This window comes from Xyrauchen texanus, chromosome 32 (genome assembly GCF_025860055.1).
Source record: "Xyrauchen texanus isolate HMW12.3.18 chromosome 32, RBS_HiC_50CHRs, whole genome shotgun sequence".
NCBI lineage: Eukaryota > Metazoa > Chordata > Actinopteri > Cypriniformes > Catostomidae > Xyrauchen > Xyrauchen texanus.
In genome coordinates this window covers 15505568-15530124 of record NC_068307.1, presented here as the reverse complement: position 1 = coordinate 15530124, position 24557 = coordinate 15505568, and the positions used below count along the sequence as shown (strand labels likewise).

At 39.5% G+C, this 24557-nt stretch overlaps 1 protein-coding gene across 2 annotated transcripts in view; it reads left to right on the top strand.

The window, feature by feature from the left end:
- Nucleotides 1–24557, top strand: part of nlgn1 (neuroligin 1) — a 523587-nt gene that overhangs the window by 237628 nt on the left and 261402 nt on the right. For both annotated transcript variants that reach the window (XM_052102055.1, XM_052102054.1), the window contains exon 2: nt 11887–12741. In XM_052102055.1, the coding sequence (XP_051958015.1) occupies nt 12246–12741 (496 nt within the window). In that variant the 5' untranslated portion in view covers nt 11887–12245. The remainder of the gene's footprint in view (nt 1–11886; nt 12742–24557) is intronic.

The following is a 24557-nucleotide window of genomic DNA, read 5'->3' as shown; positions in this document are numbered from 1 at the left end:
TGCTCGGTAAGGACCCACCCCCTTACCTAAGCACATATAACGACCTGCATGCGCTGCTGTTCCTCAGTTGACATTCGCTTCTCACGACCTCTGTTTTTCTCTCTGCTCGGTTGGTATTTGACTTTCACTAATTTGTCTACAGGAGGACACATCGCTCAGATCAGCCTCTGCCAAACGTCTTGTTTCAGCCAGGTTAGCTGTTTCCTGTTTATTGCAAGCCGCCCACACTCGCTTAAACTACCACCAGGCTGCCCGCCTTTCTCTCTCACCACTTCCCCTGCACGCCACGTATTTTCGCCCTAATATGGCATTTTCCAAATCTACGGCTTCCTCCGGGGTCAACCTATTGTGTGCTGTGCCCTCATCGCAGCCAGAGACCCTCATCATTTCTGTGTCGTGTGCATGGGTCTCAAACATGCGGAGGAGGCTCTAGAATTTCCGGAAAACTGTAGCCGCTGCCTGGCACTGCCTAAAAAACTCAGATGCCAGAGGCTCAAGGTCGCCGCTGCCCAGTGCACCGACCTCAAACTCTCCGACTCTGATGGGGGAAACGGTGATGACGACGCGCTCCTGGGTCCCTCCCGGGGTGCAGCCTCTCTTAGCTGGGCCAATCAAAATAACCCGGTGTTCCCTGAGGTCATTCTCTCAGGGGACCCCTCGTTCACTAATGAGCCGGCTGGCTCTGTTGACGAGGACGAGGAGGCCATCCCGTCTTCCATGACTCCCCAGGCTAATGCCCCCGCAGCCCTCCCCCAGTCTGTCCTCATCGAGGTTTGTGAGCGAGCGGCCGCTCGCCTCAATATCGAATGGCCAGCCCTACAAAGTGCCACTGACCAAGAGAGGGATGTGTATGACGGGAAACTCCTGTGACCCCCTCCCGGCCCAAGAAAACAACTTCTCCCCATCCTCCCTGCATGTGCTAAGCATATGAGGTATTTTTGGGGGGACCCGCTAAATCTCAAACACGGTCTCGCAGGCCTCGAAGTGAAGCATATGATGGCCATTGGCATGGGTGACCCCCCCGCCATCAAGCCCTCTATTGCCAGTCACCTTAATCCCTCTCAAGGTGGCCTACTTGCCCCCCCAAGCCTGTTCTCCCCAACTAAATGGACCGATTTTCTGCCTCCATACACCAGGCCTCTTTCAAAGCCTCGGCCTTTGCTGTCAGGGCCCTCAACGTCTCCTCCCTTCTCTCTGCATAACAGGCTGAACTCCTGGTCGACATGGGACAACAACAAGAAAAAGGGACCCCCACACCCTCTCTGTGGAAGGAGATTGTCACAGTCAATGACCTTGTTCTCCATAATGCCAGTCAGGGCGTCCAAGCCGGCAGGCGCTCTATGGCTTTCTCAGTGGCCAGAGAACGTGTGCTTTGGCTTAATATGTCGGGCCTCCCTGACAGTGAGAAGCGGCGCATTGCGGGTTCCCCTGTAGAGCCTGGCCAGGATCTCTTTGGCCCTGCCGTCGCTTTAATGCAACAGCGTTGCGACGATAAGAAAAAGGAGGACGAAGCCTCGGGGCGTCCTTTCCAGCAAAAGCCACGCAATGAACCACCACCTCAGCAGAGTAACCCACCCTCCGCTAAGCCCTGGGGTAGAATGTCTTTTGCCACAGCTGCGTACAAGATACCTCCCAACTCTACCCCCTCCAACTCTAAACGTAAACGGCCGGCCTGATGCACGGCCTCAGGGGGCTTTGAGTCCACGTTCTCAGGCCACCAGCCCCCCAGACTCTTATCCTACCCTCCTAGTTCAAAAAAAGGTTTTACACATTTTACTGCACATTTTATATTCCTGGGTCTGGAGCTGAATTCAATCTCCATGCGTGCACGCCTTTCACAAGAACGCTTTCGCTCCTAATTAATTGTCTATCACAATTCAAGGAGGGGACGAAAGTGCCATATCGCACATGTCTCAGATTACAGGGTCTTATGGCATCAGTTATTCAGGTTTTGCCTTTGGGCATTCTGCGAATGAGGGCATTCATGAAGTGGGTTTTATCCCTCCACTTCAGCCTATTATGCAACCTCTGTCGCTCTGTTACAGTGACACGCTCGTGCACAGTGGCCTTGCGCCACTGGAGGAGCGCAGACATGTCCGCACATGGGGTGTTATGTTGCGAAAAGTGGTAACAACAGACGCATCCTTAACCGGATGGGGAGCCACTCAGGAGGGCAGGACGATTAACGGTTCTTGGCCGAGCGAACTTCGTTCAGCCCACATAAATTATTTGGCTGTATGGAAAGCTCTGAATCATTTTCTGCCCCGCTTGCAGAGGCATCATGTGCTCATTCGCTGCAACAATACCACAGAAGTTGCACATATCAATCGCCAGGAGAGCATGCGCTCGCCCAAGCTTCATGCCCTAGCTCACAGGCTTTTAGTGTGGAGCAGGCGCCACACTAAATTGAATTTTGAACAGGGGCGCGGACCTTCTGTCGAGGGGGGAACCCGCTCTATGGAGACTGGCGCCTCCACCATCAGATAGTGGGCATGTGGTGGGAAAGATTCGGACAGGCGACCGTAGATCTCTTCGCCTCACGCGAAAACTCCCATTGTCCTATGTTCTTCTCGCTAAAGGACGAGGACACGCCCCTCGGCGTGAACGCACTAGCCCACCTGTGGCCCAAAGTGCTGCTCTATGCATTTCCTCCCCTGTGCCTGTTAATACCTAACCTGGCCAGGATGAGAGAGCAGGGCCTGTCCCTCATTTTGATAGCACTCAGGTGGCTCAAAGCACCATGGCTGGCAGAGATAATTCCTCTTCTGTATGCCCAACCATGGCCCCTCCCTCTACACACAGACCTGTTGTCTCAGGCGAATGGGGAGATATATCACCCACACCCAGACCGGGTGGCTCTTTGGGCTTGGCCCGTGAGAGGAAAAATGTAAGCTCGATGTGGCTCCCCCCACGGGTAGTTGCCACTATACAGAACACTAGGGCCTCCTCCACAAGGTCCCTATATGACTGTAAGTGGCAAGTGTTTGAAGGGTGGTGTGATGGGCGTGGTTCCACATCATATCAGTGTTCATTCTCTGATATTTTGTGTTTTTTACAAGACCTTATGGATAAAGGCAGGTCTTTTTCCACTATTGAGGTCTACTTGGCGGCTATTTCCACTTGTCATTTTGGGTTTGAAGGGCAGCACCCCCTCATTGGTAGATTTATGAAGGGTGCCAGCCGTTCTCTCACAGTTACTAGGAGAACTGTTCCTGAGTGGGACCTCTCTATGGTGCTGGAGGCTTTATGTCAGCCAGCTTTTGAGCCCCTGGGAAGCATTTCCCTAAAATTGCTGTCTTTCAAGACAGCATTGCTCCTGGCCTTAGCATCAGCTAAACGTGTCAGTGACCTGCATGCACTCTGTGTTCATTCCTCGTGCACTAAATTCTCTCTTAGTGGAGATAAGGTTTTCTTTAAGCCTAACCCAGCCTTTATGCCAAAATGCTTCCCAGCATTCTCTTGTGAGGTAATGGAGCTTTCCGCTTTTCACCCTCCTCCTTTTTCATCTGTGGAGGATCAGAGGCTGGATGGTCTGTGTCCGGTCTGTACCCTGCGGGCTTACTTGGATAGGATCAGTGCTTTTCGGAAGAGTAATCAGCTCTTTATCTCTTGGGCCCCCCCTTACTTGGGGAAGCCCATTTCTTAGCAAAGCGTCTCGCATTGGCTTGTGGAAGCTATAATTTTGGCTTATGAATCTATGGGAGTGCTGCCTCCAGAGGGCATCAGAGCCCATTCCACGAGGGGCATGGCCGCCTCTTGGGCTCTGTTCAGGGAAGTTTCATTGCAGGACATCTGTTCTTCTGCCAGCTGGTCTTCTCCCCATACTTTTGTACATTACTACCGGCTGGGACGTTATGGGACGTGTCAAGCACCGCCTCTTTGGGGCGACCGTTCCCTTAACTGGCTTGCAGGACCTCAATGTGAGTGTATTGTGCAATCGGGGAGCTGTCAATGTCTCCCATAGGTGGATCTCGAACACGAGATGATGAAAGAGAACAATAGGTTCCTCACGTAACCCCGGTTTTCTGAAATATCGAGTGGAGAGATCCACCAAGCTTGCCCCGCTTGCTGCACGAGAAGCAACTATACTTACAGAGGAGCAGCAGCGCATGCAGGTCATTATATGCGCTTTGGTAAGGGGGTTGGTTATTACCGAGCATAGGTCATGCGCTTCTGTCTGTCTAGCCAGACTTGGTGCAATTGGATGCTTTTGCAGAGGTCAGGTACGGATGCCCTTCCCATAGGTGGATCTCTCCACTCGATGTTTTAGAGAACCGGGGTTACGTGAGTAACCTATTGTTTTTTAGTGCAGAACCTGTAACTGAACTTCTAATGTGCATTCTTCTCATAAATGTGTCCCTATTGTGCATGTTCTTGTATTCACATTTTATTAATATTTTTTTCACTTATTCACTTTTTTTCATTATTATTTCACTTATTTCCCTTTAAATCAGCAAATAATAAAAAAAAGGGTCGTTTAAAACAGATCACCCAAAATGCATTTTCAAATTAAGATAACAAAATAAATTCACAAACTTTTGTACAGTTTAATCTTTATAGCATGTCATTAAACATGAAAGAACAGCTCTAGGGCTTATTTTCCAAAAAAAAAAAAAAAAAACTGCTGACAATAATAAATACAGCAGGTAGGGAGATGTAGGTGATGTTTTATTTTATTTTCTAAAGCATTTTCTGTCTCCTGCTTCCCAATACCTTGCTCTATTCCTGCTCTCTCTTTGTATTTCATTGGCTTTGGCTCATTGTCTCTCACAATGGACAGTGCACATACCTGACGGCAATATGTCTAGATATCAAGCTGGTTTGAAATCTGTCAAAGCATCTGCGACTAGTCTATATGACCATTGGTCATGAGATCTGAGACTTCTCGTCGCAAACCAGTTGCTGACTCAAAACATCAAAGGAGACGAGCTGGAATAATATAGTTAGTTTACACTTGGCTTTACATTACTGTGCACTTTTCTTTTTTACATACATTCTCAAAAGACTCTCAAAGAGCCCCTGAAATCTCTTGAAAAGTGCAGTTTTCTTTCCTGTGTTGACCAATTTCCCATTGAAATTGGAAATTAGAAAATATTGGACAACAATTTTGCTAGTGCAAGATGCGTCGACAGTATTTTTGGTCAGTTTTCCTGAAAGTGAATTTTAAATGTGTTCTGTGTAACTGCTAAAAGTGTATTTTGGCAACTTCTAAAAGTACACTGGCTTGTAGATGACATCAAAGCTAATATACATTGATTACAATCTGATGTCATGGGGTCTTTAATTCTTGGAGGTGTATGTTCACATATTTCATCTATTTTTAACTATCAAAGACCAGATATTTTGGCACAGCTCGTCCATCGTGCACGTGTTAAAAAAGATCTGATGTCAGCTGTCACTTTGTTGAACAGCTCTAGAATAATGCATCGATGATATGATAGATGACTCCATCACACAAATAGTGGTTTGTTTTTTAATAAGTGTGGTGAGCCAGCTGTTTGATCACAGCCCTAATAAACTCTCAAGTCTTTATAATCAGACCTTAGACTTCACCACCATCCTGACCTGCAAGCTAAGCATATCCACAAAAATGGTCATATAAACTTTGACCTATAAATTTCCCCAAAGTCTTATTACTGGTGAGATGAGATTATTAAGGTGAAAGTAGGGCTTGCGTGGGCCTAAAGCAAGTGCTGATGGAATGGCCGCTGTTTTGACTGAGTGCTGCAGTAACTCACTGTTCTGGCCCACGTTCACAACTTCTGACGGCATCCGCTAAAATAATCAGCCATTTGTTTTCTGCTTTGAACCACCTTTGTAATCGAGAACCTTAATCCATATCCTTAGATGCCAGTTGAGAATTGAGAGAGTTGTTGAGAACATTGTCTTCAGAATGCAGGATTTGTTATCTGTTCTGAATGTAGGAGATGTATAATTTGGAAAAGGATAAAATGATAAGATCATTGTTGTATATAGTAAAGCACCAATTTCAGCTTCAAATGATGACAACCTAATGTATCAGTTTATTAAAATTAAATTAAATGCGTTCTGTGCCCAAAAAAAAAAAAAAGGAAAAAAAACGTTTATATGAATTGAGTATCTTCAAAATTAATATATTAAAAGTAGGGCTGTCAATTTAATGCGTTAATGAACTGCGACTCATTTAACACATTCAAAAATGAACACAATTAACTGCAATGCCCCCGGACTGTAATAAGGAAGATTCCTGAGAAATGGAAGCTTGTAGTACCACCTTTTTACTCCAGGGGGCAGTAAGTGGAACTTCAGCTGTATGGAAACACACAGTTTATAGCAGTGGTTCTCAACCTTTTTTGAACAAACACCCCCTGACCTCTTCATGATCCTCTTAACGCCCCCTAAAAAAAAAAAAAAACACTTCAGAAATACTATTACAGCCAAACAATTGCAACACTGATACCTGAAGCCTGAGTTTTTGGTAAAAAAAAAAAAACAGAAACAGAAGTTTCTTATTGTATTTAAACTACATGTAAAAGCCTCAAGTTGAGTAATATTGTGTTTGGAAAAAATGCAAAAACACATGGATTGTTTGAAAGGTATTGCAAATGTATTTAGAAATTCAAACAAATTCAGGCTCACACACAAATTTTTTAAGATGAACCAATCACGTGAACAATAACGTAACTAACCTAAATGGCCAATGAAAAAGCAGCGGTCGTTCGTGCACTCAATTAGGCAATATATACTAGGCTTCAAATTTGAATAGCCTACAAACAGTCATTTGATTTCAAATGACGAACAAAGACGACAACAGCTCGGCCACCTGAACTGAACCGAAGAAAAAACGACGTCAAAAACAGCCACTTTTTTTTAATTAATTACGGTCATTATTGTGAGCCCTGAACACTAATTATGCACCTAATTATGTATTCCGCGTTATGTACAGAAAAAGCCTCTATTTTGCGCAGAAAATTCTCCGCCTCTTAAAAGCATGTGTAACTTAGGAAGCGGCTCTCCTGGCATATCCTCCTGGTGAAGTGGCAGCAGTAATCCGAGCAAGACGAAGACATAGGCTAAGGAGAAGAGCTGAAAAGATTTTTGCGCAGGCCGCCTGTTGAGTACCTCTGAGTAACGCCCCCCATTTGTGCCTGAGCGCCCCCCTCTCTGCTGCCTCGTTCACACCGCCCCCCAACACTGTCCAAACGCCCCCTAGGGGGCGGTACCGCCCCCGTTGAGAAACGCTGGTTTATACAGTGAACAAAACAACCCTTCAGCAGTCTGCACAGCATGAACATGTGTTACGTTCTTGCGTTTAAAACACTTGATTGAGCACAAATTCGAACTAAGGGATCTCAAGATGTGTTCTAAGTATTAAACTGTATTTAAATTGACACAGTGACCTAAACATTTTATGTGTATGACGCAACGCAACCGATACGCTACACAAGCATGTCTGATGCAGGTGTACATTGACGGGTCCTTAAACAAGCCCTCATAATAAATCTCGAACTGATTGACAAATTCACTTGTGAAATGGATTGCTGTGAACTGTATGCCAATGATTGGATTATGTTCAATAATATGGTAGTAAACAATACATTGTATTCTAAAGCTGCATTTTGTATCGTCTTATCAATGATTAACTCTTCTGCTACAAGAATGTAATGCATTTTAATTATCTGAATATTTTTTTATTTTATATATATATAATTTGTAAATATTTAAATATAACTATGTATAATTATTTCATCATTATATATTGAATTATTGTTATATGATGGGTTTCTCAGCAAATTTTTGTAAATTAGATTATTTGCGATTAATTAATCAGGACACCATGTAATTAATTTGATTAAAAATGTTAATCGATTGACAGCTCTAATAAAAAGCAAAAAGGAATCAGCACTCAAAGTCAAAGAATTTGAATTTAGAATTCAAGACACGCAATTCTCAGTATTTATTAAATAATAAATTAGGTTTAAATGAATCACCTTTAAATCGAATATATTCAGGAAGTCTCTATTATTGTTTGAATACAAGCAGAGACTCAACCACGTTAACTGTTACTGATATTCACAGTCCCTGGGTTTCACCCAGTCTCGAACAGGACAACTCACAGCAGGTGTTTAGAGATAAGCACTTCAACCAGAAAGAATTGATGAGAATTTTTTTTTTATCTAGGAATAAAAAAAGAAAACCAAAGCTTTAAATATGTCAAAAGCAAGGGAAAATCAAGCCATATTTCAAAACTCATTGAGTGTATCCTCTAGACCAAGATCTAGATAGAGATTAGATGGTGAACTAAGAATTTTCTAAAGATTTTCCTAGTTGAATATACTGTACATTTTGCCAAGTGGGAAATACGTCCCTGGAGGACTTAAAGCTCGTTTTAGAGAGTATGAAATATCACAAATGAGCAGATCTATTGGAAATAAGGAAGACGTGTGATATCAGAAGAAGTGATATAACTGTCCTCAGAATGAATAGATTTACCTGTAAAAAGAAAGAGCGAAAACATTTAAAAAGCATGGTTTAGGAAGTTGTTGATGTTCAGATTGTGTATATTCTATGGAGATTTACAATGTCTGTGCTGTGAATGCCTTATTTTTTTATGTTACTTGGGTTCACTGTATTAAGATCACAGCAGAGGTTTGTACATGCTCTCTCAAAGGATGCAGGTTTTAAAGTCTTTGTCTCTCAATTCACTTGTTCAGGGGCTCTCGCTATCCTCTGTGCCAAAGTCTATCTCATTATAAAGCTCTTGCGTAAAAAAAAAAAAAAAAGAAAGAAATAATATAGGAACAAATTATATATATATATTGTATTTGGTTGAAAAAAAAAAAACTTGTAGTAGGGGAGTATTTTTATTGACACTCCCCCATGCGATTTTATAGGCTCATTAACACTACCGTACACAATCAATGCAGTGGATTTCTCATCTTGTCTCTGTTATCTTTTAGCATAATTATTCGATGCCACAGACTGTTTTACGTCTTTCTGATGCGTATCATTGTTGTTGGGTTCTCGTCAGTAGAAACAGTTTTTTTTTTATATATATTTAGTCAGGGGAGCTGAAATGTCAATATATCCAAAGTGAAACTGGCTATAAAACTATTTTAGATAAATTGACATACCCAGCTTTTCAGGACTGGGCCTGGTTTAGGTATGTGGTACGCGATGTCTCTGTAATACAGAACTCTATCTTTGCATACAAAAACCTCTAAGCTAGGATGTTATCTAAATATTTAAGATTGGGGGGAACCCATATTGAGGGGTTATTCTGAATATTGCGGGGAACGTGCCACTGTTAATGTCTGGTGGTTATGGCCCTGCCTCAAAAAGCAATATCATGGATTGTAAGATAATTTACTTTTTGAATCGGTGCTCAGTATTGCCAACAACGATATGATACATATGTCAGAATAGAATGCCGTGAGATTCATCACATAATCATAACTGAATTGCGACTGAAACTACACCAAATGTGCAAAAGAGACCCAGTGTGTCCGAGAGTAAATCTGCGGAATCAGTTTTACTCTCTTTTGTGCATAGTGCCTCATAGCAGCTCTAAGCGCAATTTCCAGATTGCGCTTAGAGCTGCTATGGAGTTTGTAATTATTTCATCATTCTGCTCTTTTATTAATTGTACTGTTCGAAATTAAATGATTATATGCATAAATACACGTAAAAAACACTGTTTTAAGGATCTAAATTGATGTAGTTTAGTGAGACACCGAATCATGAATCGGCACAGCCCTTCTTTGAACTGGATTAAATTATAGCAATTTCTTGTTCTTTATTAACAGAATACAAAATAGGAATGTTATTGCTGAAATCAGTCCATTTTATTACAGTAAATTAGACCTAAGGACCTCATTTTGAGCAGACAGACAGGAGGCTATTTAGGCACTGTCTGCGTATGCCATTATATGGGGGTAGGGGAAAGGTCAGTTCCTGCAGTCCCATTCAGCCTTGTCTGCAATCTGTCTGGCTGTGGCACTTACTCCGGATCTCCTGACACCTCTAGGTCTAGTAATGAATGATCTGCTTGTTTGAAGATTGTGGGCAGGGAACGATGTGTGTGGCAGTACAGTAATACTCATGACAAATGCCGCATTGTAACAGAACATAAACCCTATTGTAGAGCCATGGAAGGATTGGTTCTTTTCTCATTTACTGTGCCAAACAAAGGCCTGATCTGAATCCGCCCGTCACGCCGTCCGCTGGGGAGGACTGTGCCTACAGTTATAAATGAACCTCTATACCTTATTAAGATGTGTTCTGTAGATGATCCAAATATAGTTCTCTGCATTTGCAAGGTTAAAAATTCTCTCAGAATGCAGAGTTGAGGAAGTGATGACAATGAGTGTTTATTGTGTTGCTCTTGGACATTGGGTTGCAATCATTATTAATTATGTGCAAGTGTTCTTACTTATGTGTCAATAAGGTTCTTGCAAAAAAAGTAAGCAAAACATTCGAAACAAGTGCGTATAGACTCTTTTGTTCTAACTCTTGTAGGGCCATCTGTTTTATTATTTTCAAAGTTCTGTTTTATCTTTTCCCAAGTTCAGTGTTTTCAATCATATTTGACAGTTTAATTAAATTTTATCATCAAAATTGTGTCTAATCAAATTAATTAATTAAAACTTGAATCAAATGAAAATAGAAACAGTTAACGTAAAAAGTAAAAAAAAAAAAAAAAAACAGTTGATGGTGAACGAGTGCTCTGCTCTCTATCATCTACTACACATACTGCACACAGTGTGTGTGACGATCCTGATGCAGGATTTTCATTGTATGAGTGGCTGGCTTCACACATTACATTTTTTAAAGCAGGCTGAACATGCAGACCATATATTACAATTGCAATCTTTTGCAGTTTAATAATCACACTTGGACATATTACAAATTTATTGTAGTTTCAAACATACCCCCAAATGTGTCAAATTTTGTGACATTCCACTTTTTATAGTTCATTCCATTTTATGTCTGGAATCCGTGATTCCATCCGTGTTTTGAACATTGCAGAAATCATAGGACCTTGTTCTAAATCCTTGTTCTAATGCCATGTGCTAATGCCTTGTCTGTCCACAATAAACCCAAGTCTGCTGTGCAAAGATTATTCTAAATTTGAATGAGGGAGTGAATGCCTGCAATTAGTAATTAGCTTAATACATGCCCAAGGCATCTTCACATAGTGGCTTTCAGCACAACATCACCTGTACAGCCATTCGTCCCCAAACTTATCCTTGGAATCTCTAAAGATGCTTTCTTGCCTGAGACCAGTCGAAACACAATAAACACCTTTTATGTAGGCATAAACTACAAGTTATGCAGTATTTTTATGCAGTATTTTAGCGCAAATCATTTTTATTGTCTGAAATACTTATTGTAGGTTCACTTAGTTATTCAATTAGAAAAATACTGTATATTAAAACATTTTTAATTGACATATTCTGTGTTTCTAAAATCACCTGGAATCAGATTTATTTAATATTTTTGGTGACTAGATGTCAAATGAGACCCATGATGCCTATTTTGTAGAACAAAAGTGTTCTTTTTTTTTGTAGGAACGCAAATAAAGAGACTGATTGTTGCTTTGATTTTCTTACACACCAACCCCAGAGTGCCTCCTGACACAGTGCATTTTAGCACTTTCTTTTGTGTCTCAAGTACTGCTATATTATATAATCACTTGTGCCTATGGGTGTTAGAGAAGTATTTGCTTTTTTCTGGTGGCTGAGAGTCACTTTAACTGACTCAATGGGTCTGTACTATAGATACTGTGTCATGTTGGTGAGTGGTGACTCTAGAACATTCTTCTTGGAAGCAGGCACGTAAAATTGCAAAAGCCAATAAAGCTCAGCTCTTTCCTTACCACTAATTAATTATTTTTATTTCCAACAGGATATAGACCAACGACTGCACCAGGCTTGATTTATCAGTGGACGACCTGCCTCAAATGCCTCCCCCTGCCCCCAGCTCCCTGCTCCCTGCATAGCCAGGATGGAAAGCCACATTGTCAATAGGATGGAACCTGATGAGTATTGTCTGTTCTGATGAAGATGTTGCCCAGATGCATATAAAAATTGATGTGGGAATACTTGGCATGCAAAGAGCCTTTGAGATTTTTGACAGCTGCACTCTCAGAAGCCTGGTTTCTTGGGCTTGATTGTTTCTTTCATTCAAGTGGATATAAAGTAGTGCTGCTTTTGTTTGCAGTGGGACTAGCATAACGCTGGTGCTTGCGTGGAAGAGGATTGAGCATGCCCTTTCAACGACCAATCCGAATGGGCGGGTTCTGGATGGCCATGTGTCCGCGGCTAAGCCTTAGCGCTAGCCTGGATCTTCCATTCTTGTGTTGGATAGTGAGCTTGGTTGTGCATGCCCATTTGGCCGCTTCTCAAAAACTGGACGAGATGGACCCGGTTGTAACTACAACTTATGGCAAAGTTAGAGGATTCAAAAAAGAACTGAACAATGAGATCCTGGGACCCGTCATCCAATTTTTGGGCGTTCCCTATGCCGCACCCCCTACAGGGGAGAGGCGCTTTCAGCCGGCTGAGCCCCCTATCCCATGGTCAGATATCCGTAACGCAACCCATTTTGGCCCTGTCTGTCCCCAAACCTTACTTGAAGGCAGACTACCAGATGTTATGTTACCGGTTTGGTTCACCAATAGTATTGAAGTGGTGTCATCCTACGTACAGGACCAGAGTGAGGACTGCCTATTCTTAAATATATACGTGCCAACAGAGGATGGTGAGTTTATATACGGACAGGATGGACAGATCTGTCAATGTCATCTCTCTGTGTCAATTTCTCCTTGTCCTGAATGTAGTGAGTGCAGCGAAAAAAATAGCATGAACTCTGCATGCCGAAATGCATGCCGCTGCTTTCATGTGTGAGTGTGTGTCTGAGTGAATGAGGCTGTGCATATGACCTAACCTTCCCTCCCATCCCTTGCACATGCAAATTTTTCTGTGTGCTGCAGCACGTCCATTTTAGGTGAAGTTGGTTTACCCCCTCCCTTTCCTAGTAATACAAACGCACACCTTAGTGTAAGCAGCCTATAATGTTTCATTGGTGTGTTTGCAAAATGAACCATTGAGGGGTATTATTATGGCAATACTGATGATTATGATGATGGTGATGATTATGATGTTGATAATAATTATTATTTAAGACATTGAGAGAACTTCCTCTTGTTAAACTCTTCTCTTCTTCCTGCAGTTAAATACTGGTGTTGCATGCTCCTGCTGTCCATAATGGACTCCCATGTTATTTTTTAGTCTTTTATTCATTTTGCAGTAAAAAGAATATCCAAGGAATGTGCCAGAAAACCCGGCAAGAAAATTTGTAGAAAAGGAGGTATGTATCCACCGACATGAAAACAAAAGAGAAAAGGCAAAAATCTCCCACAAGAACTACATAATAAGGTTTGCATCCTGAAAAGTTGTCCCCTCTGAAGTAAGTCTCGGCCATGAACCGTCCACAGTCCCCTCACTGACCGGCTGATGCATATTGCACACAAAATTGGCAAGAGCTGGCTGAAAATGGCCAGTTCCAATCTGATTGGAAGTCTTTACACAACATCACAAAACAAAATAACAAAGTCATGTAAAACAATCATGTTTTTATAAGCTTGTACCATCAGCACTTTATCAACTAATCACTGGATTTGCTGTAGTTTTACAGGTTAGTGGCATCAGATCTTCTAAACCTCTCAAACAGAGATGTCTAAGTGGGCGGTTCTTGATCGAAATGTGCTGCAATGAGGATCAGACTTTATGCCTCAAGTCAAAAGTCTGGTTACGTGAGACTTCCCTGAAGTCCAGATCTTGGCCATAGAAGAAGCCATAATTGATTCCCACCATGAAGACTTAACCGGGGAGACCGAGCCATCTCTTAAATCAGATGGGCACATGTTGAACTTGCAGAGTCTAATCTCAATTAAAAGAGATGCTATCTGGATTTCATTGGCTTACACTAGCTATATTGATCACAGCTTCATCAAGATAATGTTTCTCCCCCTAGCTCCCCACCCTGATGTATCCTACCTCAGCCCTCTGAGCCTTGAGTTTGGTGACAGCAGTCCATATTAAAGTATCCTGTTAATACGGCCTCCCTGGCAACAGAAACAACCTTTAAATATTTCAGCTGGAGAAAAGGATATCTTTTATAAGTTCCTAAGTCACCATGTCAACGAACAAGAAAAAATCAATGAGTGAATCAAATAAATTCTTCCTGGATTCAGATATGTTAAAGGAATAGTTAATCCATGAATGAAAATTCAGTCAGTCATCATTTACTCGCACCAATGTTGTCCCAAACCAATATGACTTACTTTCTTCTGTACAACACAAAAGGTGAAATTTAGAAACATTTTGTTTTATATACACACCATGAAGATCTTGAGCTACAGACAATTTGGAATATAAATCAAGAGTCATGTTGACTACTTATATGATTATTTTATGGTGAGTTTGCTTTCTTTTTTGAGGCTTGACTTCTCCAGTCAGAGTTAATTTTCATTGCTTGGAAACAATTATCCAATACAGTTTATTTGTTTTCAAATTTTTCCTCCCTTTTCTCCCAATTTGGAATGCCCAGTTAACCCCCCTTCCTCCCTAAGCCAAGATTCCCCTCTAAGATGCTTAAGCCCCCCCCGGCCAGACTTCACTTGGCTTGACATTTACTATTTAGTCTACTGACCAACATTTTTTATAATGTTGACAAATTGACTCGCGCCAAGTCTCCTAAGCAACCAAATTGGCCCGGTTGCTAGAGAGGGTAGAGTCACATGGGGTAACCTCCTCGTGGTCACGATTAGAGGTTCTCGCTCTCAATGGGGTGCATAGTAAGTTGTCCTCGCAGAGAGTAGCATGAGCCTCCACATACGGAGTCCCCGTGGTGTCACGAGCCACGTGATGAGATGTGCAGATTGACAGTATTAGAAACGGAGGCAACTGAGACTTGTCCTCTGCCACCTGGATTGAGGTGAGTAACTGCGCCACCACGAGGACCTACTAAGTAGTGGGAATTCGACATTCCAAATTGAGAGAAAAAAGGATAAAAATAAGTAAATACATAAAAAAAAATTATGACAAATATACAGATGTAACATTTGCCAAAATTATTAACATTGTTTGACAGTAGACTATTTAGTAAATATGAACCAATGTATGCAAAGTCAGGCCCATGGGTGGGGTCAATGAGCTTCAACAGGTTTTAAGGGTTCTATAACACCTTTTAAGACTATTTACACAATTACATTGTGAAGGCCAATGAAGGTACAGATAGCATCTTGCTCTGGGTTTATCATTAATGTTGAGCACATAATGCATAACATGTTGTGAAAATGCTGCCATTTTGTCATCTCTAATGTTTGCAGTTGATGCCATGTTTCCAGCTTTCTCTGTGCTATATAATATGGTCAGCCATCATCATGAAAAAATTGATTTACAAGAAACTGAAAAAGATATTTTGATGGCAGAGAACAGTTTTTTGGAGGATGCAGATTGTCTAGTGCACTAATGGAGCAGACAGAGTGGAAATCTGCAGTTTGAATGGTTCGAAAGGCACAAGTGAGGAATTTGCTCAAATTGAGAATATTTTACACTTCTGGGTAAATGATGTAAAAGCCCTTCTCTTTGTTATGAACATTACACCTGATTCACATCTAGTCTAGAGAGATGTTTCTTTGCAGTTAGATTCATCCTATGCTTGATGAAAGAAAGAAAGAAGGATATGTTTTTGGAAATAGTTCATTTTGATTTAGGCTCATTCAATGTGGTTTGTGCTTTGTGGTCTCAGGGAAATGCAAAATATTTCATTTCTGAACCCAAAATGCACACTTTAATTGGATTTGAAATTGACAAGTCTACACCTATAAACCTGTTATTGTGAAATCGTAACTGTGTTTATGCTACTGATAGATAACAAGAGAACCATTTCATGGGTTTTAGCAGTGCAATATTGATTCGATATCTTTGAGTAATTAACCAGCTTAGCGTTGTGAACAGGCACAGTGAAGGATAGGGTGAAGGAGTTGTTAGAAATGTACTGATTCTGGTTCCAATTCTAGTTCAACTAAACAATTCCAGTTTATTAACGATTCCATTAAGAATTCTTTTAGCACTTAAATAAGATATTAACAGATAGTTAGTAATTACACTGATTTAAGTCTCACAAGCCTTAACAACATCTAACAAAGTAACAGTTGTCAGTTGGACATAAAGAACGAAATTACTTTGAATTCAGTGAGTTGGCTAAGAACTGCTACTGAAGACTGATTCAGTGCGTTGTCAAACTGATTCATTTAAAAGGGAACATCTCAAGGCTTAAGCTCACAACTCAACTAACGCATCATATAATTTGTGGTGGCACGGTAGATTCGGTAGCAGTGCAGTGCCTTATCGGTGAAAGAATGCATATGTTCAAGGACCGTTAAAGGAACGGAACATTATGAACATCATTTGATTCCAATATTTTTTGCAAATGGAACCGGCTCTGAATAAGAACCCTTTCTATTTCCCAACCCTAGTGACAGAGGAGCGAGTCTGTTCGACTGTGTAATCACTGGCCTTACTGACTGTGTAATCACTGGCCTCACTGACTGACTGATTTTCCTTCAGGTTCTTGTCAAGGATGGTATGAAGGAATTAGGTTTAATCAGTGCCTTTGTCTTCAGTATTTTTTTTTTATTTATTTATTTTTTTTTTTTGTATAACAGACTTGCGTGTAAATCAAAATCTTTCTTTTGTTAATAAACTGGCAACAGATTAAGCCATTAAAATGTATTCAAAGCTGGTAACAGGGGCTTACTTGAATGAAGTTTGAATAGTGTTGGTTTACATTTCTAAATTGACAACCTCTGGTGCTATTTAGCTGTGTCACATCACATGAATTGAATTGGTGTCAATAAACATTCTCTCTTTCATAATCCACATATTTCTCTCTTTTTCCTTCTCTTTCTCTTCCTGTCCTAGTTTTGCAGTGGATGATGGTAGTCCTAAGGGAAGTGCTATGCCTGCATCTCACTAAGACAGGAATGGATTTGCAGCCCCACTGCCTCTCTCTCTCTCTCTCTCTCTCTCTCTCTCTCTCTCTCTCTCTCTCTCTTTCTCTTAGTTTTTGCCTCCTATGTGCACACTCCCTAGAGATCGTCTGTAAAACCTGAGCTGAAATTCGCTCCGTCTTGGCTGGGTGAATGCTGCGTGGAGGAACTAGGGCTAGCAATGAGGGTGGAGATGAGCGTAGATGTCTGTTTATATTGCAGCCGGGGGTGGTGCTCGCAGAAACTTGGGTAGAAACTTGATCATCTTGGCAGGGCATAGATTTTGAGGTGTGAGAAAGCAAGGCTGAGTTTGTGTCTGTATAAGTAAGAGGTTTGTCACACTTATTTTGGAGGCATGCGGTAGATGGTGGAGTGTGGGTGGAAAGAGCCGTGGTGTGACAGAGCAACAGAATCCCTCTAGTTCAGGGTTGTCCAACTCTCAAAGGCAATCAGACATGAATCATCCATGGGGTGATCAGAATTACCTGGGCTTCTCTCTAACTCGATGTAACTCAAATCAAATTTCTCTCTGTGTGAAGCAATATTTTAAAAGTCAGTCTATTGAGAAAAGTGTAAAGGTCTGGAAATAAGATGTGATATAGTATTTAAAGTCTTATTGGAACATTATTCATTATATATTTTATTATGAAGAATAGGAACCCTGGGGCTTTGAAAACTGTGTGATTTTTCATGTGGTTATCTTAGATAAAGATGGCACTGTATCTTAACAGCAAGCATGAAAACAGGTTCAGTGAATAGATTTGCTTTAGGTTTTTATTAAATTTTTTATTAAAAGTTGTTTTATTCACAGTATGGATGATTAACCAGATTTTTAACATTTTTGATGGAAATGTGGGTGCTTGCACAATGTACACCCTAATGCTGAAAATAATTAATTGTTTTGAGTAGGGAAAGTTTTAATTTTAAAAATCAGTTCAAATAAATTAACCTTAATGCATATTTACAACTTTTCTTTTGAGTTCACAAAACTGACACATTTTAAGTAACCTGATTTGTTTTATTGTTTTGAACTTGTCTCTTTAAATTTACAGGAACTTACATTTCTATTTCCTAGCATACTCTGCATGGCACTTGAAAGGAAGGATAAATGTAAAAATTAAGAGTTATTTTATGTGTCTGTGCTAGATAAATGTAAAGTTTGTTAGTTTTTAATGTTTTGTTATGTTATTTAGAAGAATTTCTGTCATGTAAAAGTTTTGGAGGGTTACCATTATGGTGAATAGTAGAGCTTATGCTTAGTTTGAGGACAGGTACAACTTATAATAGTTCTATAATATATAGCTTTATTTGTTGAGGACTTGCTATGTTAAGCAAAGCATTGTGTTTCAAATTAGCATGCATTTGGCATGCTAACATTAAATTTATTAGCTAGTTCTGACTTGTACTAGCTAGTTAGATTCCCTCTACTTTAAGTTCTGCCAGAGAGTTCAGTTTAAAGTTAAGTGCCTTTTAAATTTACGAGGTTATTTACAGTTAACACAATATTTACAACTCCAATTCCAAAAAAGTTGGGACAGTAAGAAAAATTATAATAAAAACAAAAAGGTGTGATTTGTAAATGATATTGAACCTTTGCTATATTGAAAGCACTAAATTATATGATGTTTTACCTTGTTAATTTTATTGTTTTTGTTTGTTTGTTTGTTTGTTTGTTGTTTGTTTTTATGTACAGTAATTTCAAATCAGATGATTGCCATATTGTGCACTTCATAATGCACAACACATTCTCAATTGGAGATGGTCAGGATTGCAGCCAGGCCAATGTAGCACCCGCACTCTCTGCTTATTCGGCCAGTATGTGTTTTTAAGTTGTCCTGCTGAAAATGTGCCTTCACAAATGTGCGAGTTACCCATGACATGGGCACTGACACACCCCTGGCCCATAGAGACTCTAGCTTTTGGACCTGACACTGTCAATAGCTTGGATGGTCCTTTTCCATTTTAGCCCGGAGAACACACGGCTGTGTTTTTCAAAAACTACTTGAAATGTGGACTCATCGGAACAAAAAACACGGTTCCACTGTTCTCCTTTCCATCTAAGATGAGACTGAGCCCAGAGAAGTCGGCAGTGCTTCTGGATATTGTTTATATATTCTGCTTTGTATTGTACAGTCTTAATAGTCTTAATTAAGCGGATGCAGTGGAAAATGGTGTTGACAAACAAAGGTTTACTAATGTAATCCCAAGTTTATGTTCATGATATCTATTACAGATGAATGATGTTTTTTTAAGACAGTGATGTCTGAGGGATCAGAAGTCACACGCATTCAGAAGTGGTTTTCGTCCTGCCCTTGACGCACCGAGATTTGACCATATTTCTTGAATCTTTTAACTATGTTGTGCACTGTAGAGTGTGAAATGGACAAAATCCTTCCAATTTGTCTTGCTGGATTATTGGCTGAAGCATCTGTTGGCATATTGACAAGTCTCGAATGATCCTTGCTCCTGAAGGACTAGGCTGTTTTTGGAGGCTCCTAATACACAATGACATGATTGCCTCACCTGTTTAACATCTCCTGTTTCCCAATACCTTCAGTAAAAAGTTATTAGTGTTACATTTCCCCTGTCTCAACTTTTCTGGAGCATGTTGCAATCATCTGATTTGAAATTACTGTACATAAAATAAAATAAAAATATATAAAAAAATGAAATTCATAAGGTTAAAACATCTTATAATGTGTAGTTGTGTTTTCATTTTAGCAAAGGGTGAATATCATTTACAAATCACTCCTTTCTGTTTTATTAGCATTTTTCATACTGCCCAAACTTTTGGAATCGGGATCGAAGTTAAAGGTGCACTCAATAAGTTCTTGTTCATTTTGTCTTATACTTACACTGACACTGGATGCAGCATCATTTAAATGCAATAGTTTTCACTCACAGATGCCAATGTAAAAATTCACAATTCACATTAAGCCATGATTAATCCATAAGTGAATGTGTTCAATAGTAGTGTGGATACTGATATAAAGCGAGTTGCATTCAGCTAGTCATGTGATTCTAACATGGCAGCCCCCATGAGGGGACCATCTCCATGTAAAATAAAACCATTTTTATTAGGTTACTGATATGCCTGTGTTCTTCATCTCTTGTGAGTGTTCTGATAGTGTTCTGCTTCATCTCTTTTGAGAGTTCTGTTAAGGGTTTACAGTGCACAAAGCATTATTAATTTGGTGTAATTGTGGCAAACTGTGTCACAATTCCTTTGCAACCAATCCCAGACCACCTTCTACGTTGTCTCGGGTTCTGTACTGCAGTCCGCTCCCCGGTCAACAATATAACTTTCATATTACCAATTTTTCATTTTCAACATTAATACAATGCTTACAATGGGTACAATGCTTTCTAGATGTCCACATTTTGTTGAGAAGGAAACTTAACTTTTTAATCTTCAAACTTTTCAAACAATGTTAGATCTGACTCAAATCTTTTTGTTCAGGGTCTATATGAATATATATTGAGTGTGTAGGAGTTGGAGAGAGTAATATTACTGTAGGTTATGTTTTTCACCATTGTTTCGGAGTGATTTTCTGCTCACTGTGCTTTTGTATCCACTCCTTGTGCAACGCGAGGGTCATGTTGTGTAGGTGATGATGTCGCAGTTTGAATCAGTTATGAAGGAACCATTTCTCCATGACTGATGTACTGCATTACAACAGACTGTTTGAACATTTTATATCAGAAAAAATATAAATTCATGCTCACACACTTGCACACACCCATCCTCAGATTTAAGTAATGTAGCACATCATTTTGAATGCGATCAACAGTTTACTACAGTAGTTAAATGCCTGATGCTTTTCATTTTGGTCTGAACAACCAGATCTGTCTCGGATAATATAGATTCACAAACAATCCATTCTTTAATATGTGAATTGACAAAGGCAGAGAAAACACAGCAAACCTGATACAGGTCAGTCTTACAAGGCAAAGCATGCATACACATACTTGCACACACATTTGCTCAGTTGTTTGTGGGAATTAAACCACTCTGAAGAGGATAGCTGTTAGCTTTTGACTAGGTTAGACTATGTTTACTGTGTTTGTAAGGCAGTACTGTATTGATATTCCTCAAACATTCTGGGAAAGGTTTTTTTTCTTTCATTTTTAAGTTTGTAAATCTCCAGTTGGTTTACATTGATTGAATGTTTAGCATTTAAAATATAACCAGTAATCAGGATGACATTGTAATATTTGCATACTGAATTGTAATTGGTAATTTCTTTCTTCTGTATTTAACCATTTATAGCTGCCTTTATACTGGACAGTGACTAAGCGGCTCTAATGCAACATTTCATTTACACAGAACCAAAGCTTGAAACATAAACTTTAACACATTTCTTAATATTTTATATTTCTAAAAATATATAATGTCAGTTAGATTGGCATTGGCCTATCACAGTATTAACAATAGTTTATTGGTATCAGCATTACATTTTCTAATTGGAAAACAAATATTTGCCGAACCGAAAATGTAACCACAGAATCATGATACAAACTGAATTCTGAGCAATTTGAATCATTTCCCCCCTAAAAAACATTTACTCAAGTAATCATAATTTCTGTTGTAAAATATTGAGTGGAATAATTGTTTCCCCTCATGTTCACCCAAAAGTAATAATGCTGTCAATACTTAACAAAATGTCATTAAAACCCAAATGACTTTCTTTCTTCCATGGAACACAAAAGGAATTTATTTATTTATTAATTTTTATCTGCATACATATTTTTGAAATATAATGAAAGGGAATAGAGACTCTGGACTGTCAAGCTCCATTAAGGACAAATAAATAAAAAACTAGTTTAGGTCTGTTCATAACACAAAGTGATCATATGTCTTTAGAAGATGTGGAAAACAGAGCAAGAGTTCATTCGTTAGTGTTGTTTTATAATATGTATGTTTTTTTATTTTTCTTGTAGCTCGACAGCCCTGTTCACAATTCACTCTCTTTATATGGTGAAAGACTTTTTTTTAAAATGTCCTTTTGTGTTCCATGGATATACGTCATATGGGTTTGGGGTGACATGAGGGTGAGTACAGAATTACAATTTATGTTGAACCATTCCTTTAAACAATTTCATAATTATTCCTTCCTCCTAAGCTAAAACAAATATTTCTTCTTGTAGGAACATGCCGCTGACTATATTACCTAAATTTAGATTTCCAGATGATTTATTATTTCCTATTGTATCTGTAAAGCTAAAGTGGATTTAGTATAATTTAGTTTTGCTGATTTATTAATTTAATGTATTAATTTGCCCTAGTTCCAATTTTGAGGACTCCCCCTAAATAATCTCAGTCTTTCATTTCTACTCCTGTTTCTGCATAAAAGTGTTAATTACTCCATACCAAATAAACTTCAATATGTGCAAAATTCAGCTGACAGAATTCTGACTAGGGCCAAGAAAAGTGATAACATTACTCCTATGTTGTAATCCATGCACTGGCTCCCTGCCAGGTTCCGTGTGATTTAAAATGATCATGCTTACCTACAAGGCTTTGCGTGGTTTCCTCAGTATTATCTGTGATTGTCTTTATACCCAAAAATGTGATCTCCGCTCCTCCAAATCTGGTCACTTAGCTTCATCTCAGACTCTTTCATGCTATATGGTGACAGGGCTTTTTCTTCATATGGTCCTAAACTCTTGAACTCACTACCATCTTTATTTAAATCAATCTTAAAACGTATTATTTCAGGAATGCTTTTACTTAATTGATAATTTTTTGGACCATGTTTTATTATTATTAATTATTAACTTTATTATTCTTATATCTTGTTCTTTTCTTCGTGAAAAGCGCCTTGAGAAGCTACATTTAAAGGTGCTATATAAAAATAAAGTTTTTTATTAAATAATTTTTTATTATTATTTTTTTTTTATAGTTATAAAACATATCAAACTACAAGAAAGAATCAGTGCAAGTCAATGAACACCACTGTGTTCTTTGGCTCTGAAGCTGTTGGTCACTCTGAACTGTAAAATTCCTGGACAAAGTGTAGTGCCAAGTTGCTTTAATTATAGTTTATGCTAAATTGGAGTGTATAAGAGGAAACAGACTGGTGTGAGGCAACTGGCACTGTTCCCAGATCAGATCAAAGCATTTTTTCATAACATAGATGACAACAACTGAACCTTATGGAGGAAAAAGCCGAGAGAAAGTGAAGGGACAGGCTGCTGCAGATGGTGCATGTGCAGGGGAGACTGTCTAAATACTTCATTCACCTTGAAATGACAACGAGAGGTGTGCTCCTGACCTAGCGTCTGGTGTCTGAATGCACAAGCACAAGCACACTCACACATATGCACACCCTTAAACACAAAAGAATGCAGTGTTATATGTCCAATAAGAGAATGGAGGGGTTTTCCTACAGTTTGTTGAACCTCAAGTAACTGACTTTACAAATAGCAAGACTTTATTTTTACTAAATAAAAAAAAGAATAGTTATTTGATAGCTGTTTAATGACGACCATTTGGACTTAAAAGTTATAAGGGAAAAAAAATGCATTATATGAAACTATGTAGGCTAGTCAGCATTTCAGGTGCATATGATGTACATATAAGTAGAGGCACTTTGTCACCATTTTGCTTGTTTTGAGCATCCAAAGTTCTACAGTAATGTTTTCATTAATTGACATCAGCCCATACAGCCTGCAAGTTAGCTGCTTGAGGTTGTAGAAGAGGGCAATATTGTTGAAATTAAATAAACAGAAAGCAGAAAAGAACTCAGCAGCTCTGTTAATTATGCTGCCTTCTCAGATACCTTCTTTTGGCCAAATACTAAGGCAGCATTACATGTTTACTTCACAAATAGATTCATACAAGTTGATTGATCTGATTGAAGTGAAGTGAAATGTTGATTTTATTTAATTCATTTCCAAAATGTGTCAATATAAAAACACTCGATTCTATTAAAAACTGACACATTTACCTAATGTTTGTGTGCTTTGTATTTCTATGCTTATTATAGCATCCTGCTGTTAGCTTAGCAATATGCTAACATCAAACTGTACTGGAATCCATTTTGAGTCAAGTCCAGTACTGTTCATGCGAGGATCGCTGTTTATGTGGAGCATTCCAAATCTGTAACTTCTAGACCAATTCCATTTCAAATTATGCTGTATCATTTTATTTAGGATGCCAGCGGTAGTGAGTAGAAAGCATGGCAACTCGCTAGGTTTGGGAACAGAGCTAAACACAGATGTTATCAGACATTTTAGCAGTCTGAATAAAAGTCTTGTGTGCACTTTCCACCCCTTAACCAAAACCTTTCATTATCGGTATTGAGTTAAGACCAGTAATTATTTTCACTGATCGTTGGAAGTGTAACCAATAAGAACTGGCCTGTGCCAGTCAAGTAGAACATTAGTTATGTGACTAGGCTATTCCAGACTGCAGAACCCACAGTCAGTCCATCCAAACATGATCAATGAGCGTCATTGTGTTTGCTGTCACCACCATGACTCCCGTGGACACTTCTGGACCTCTAATTAGAGTGGA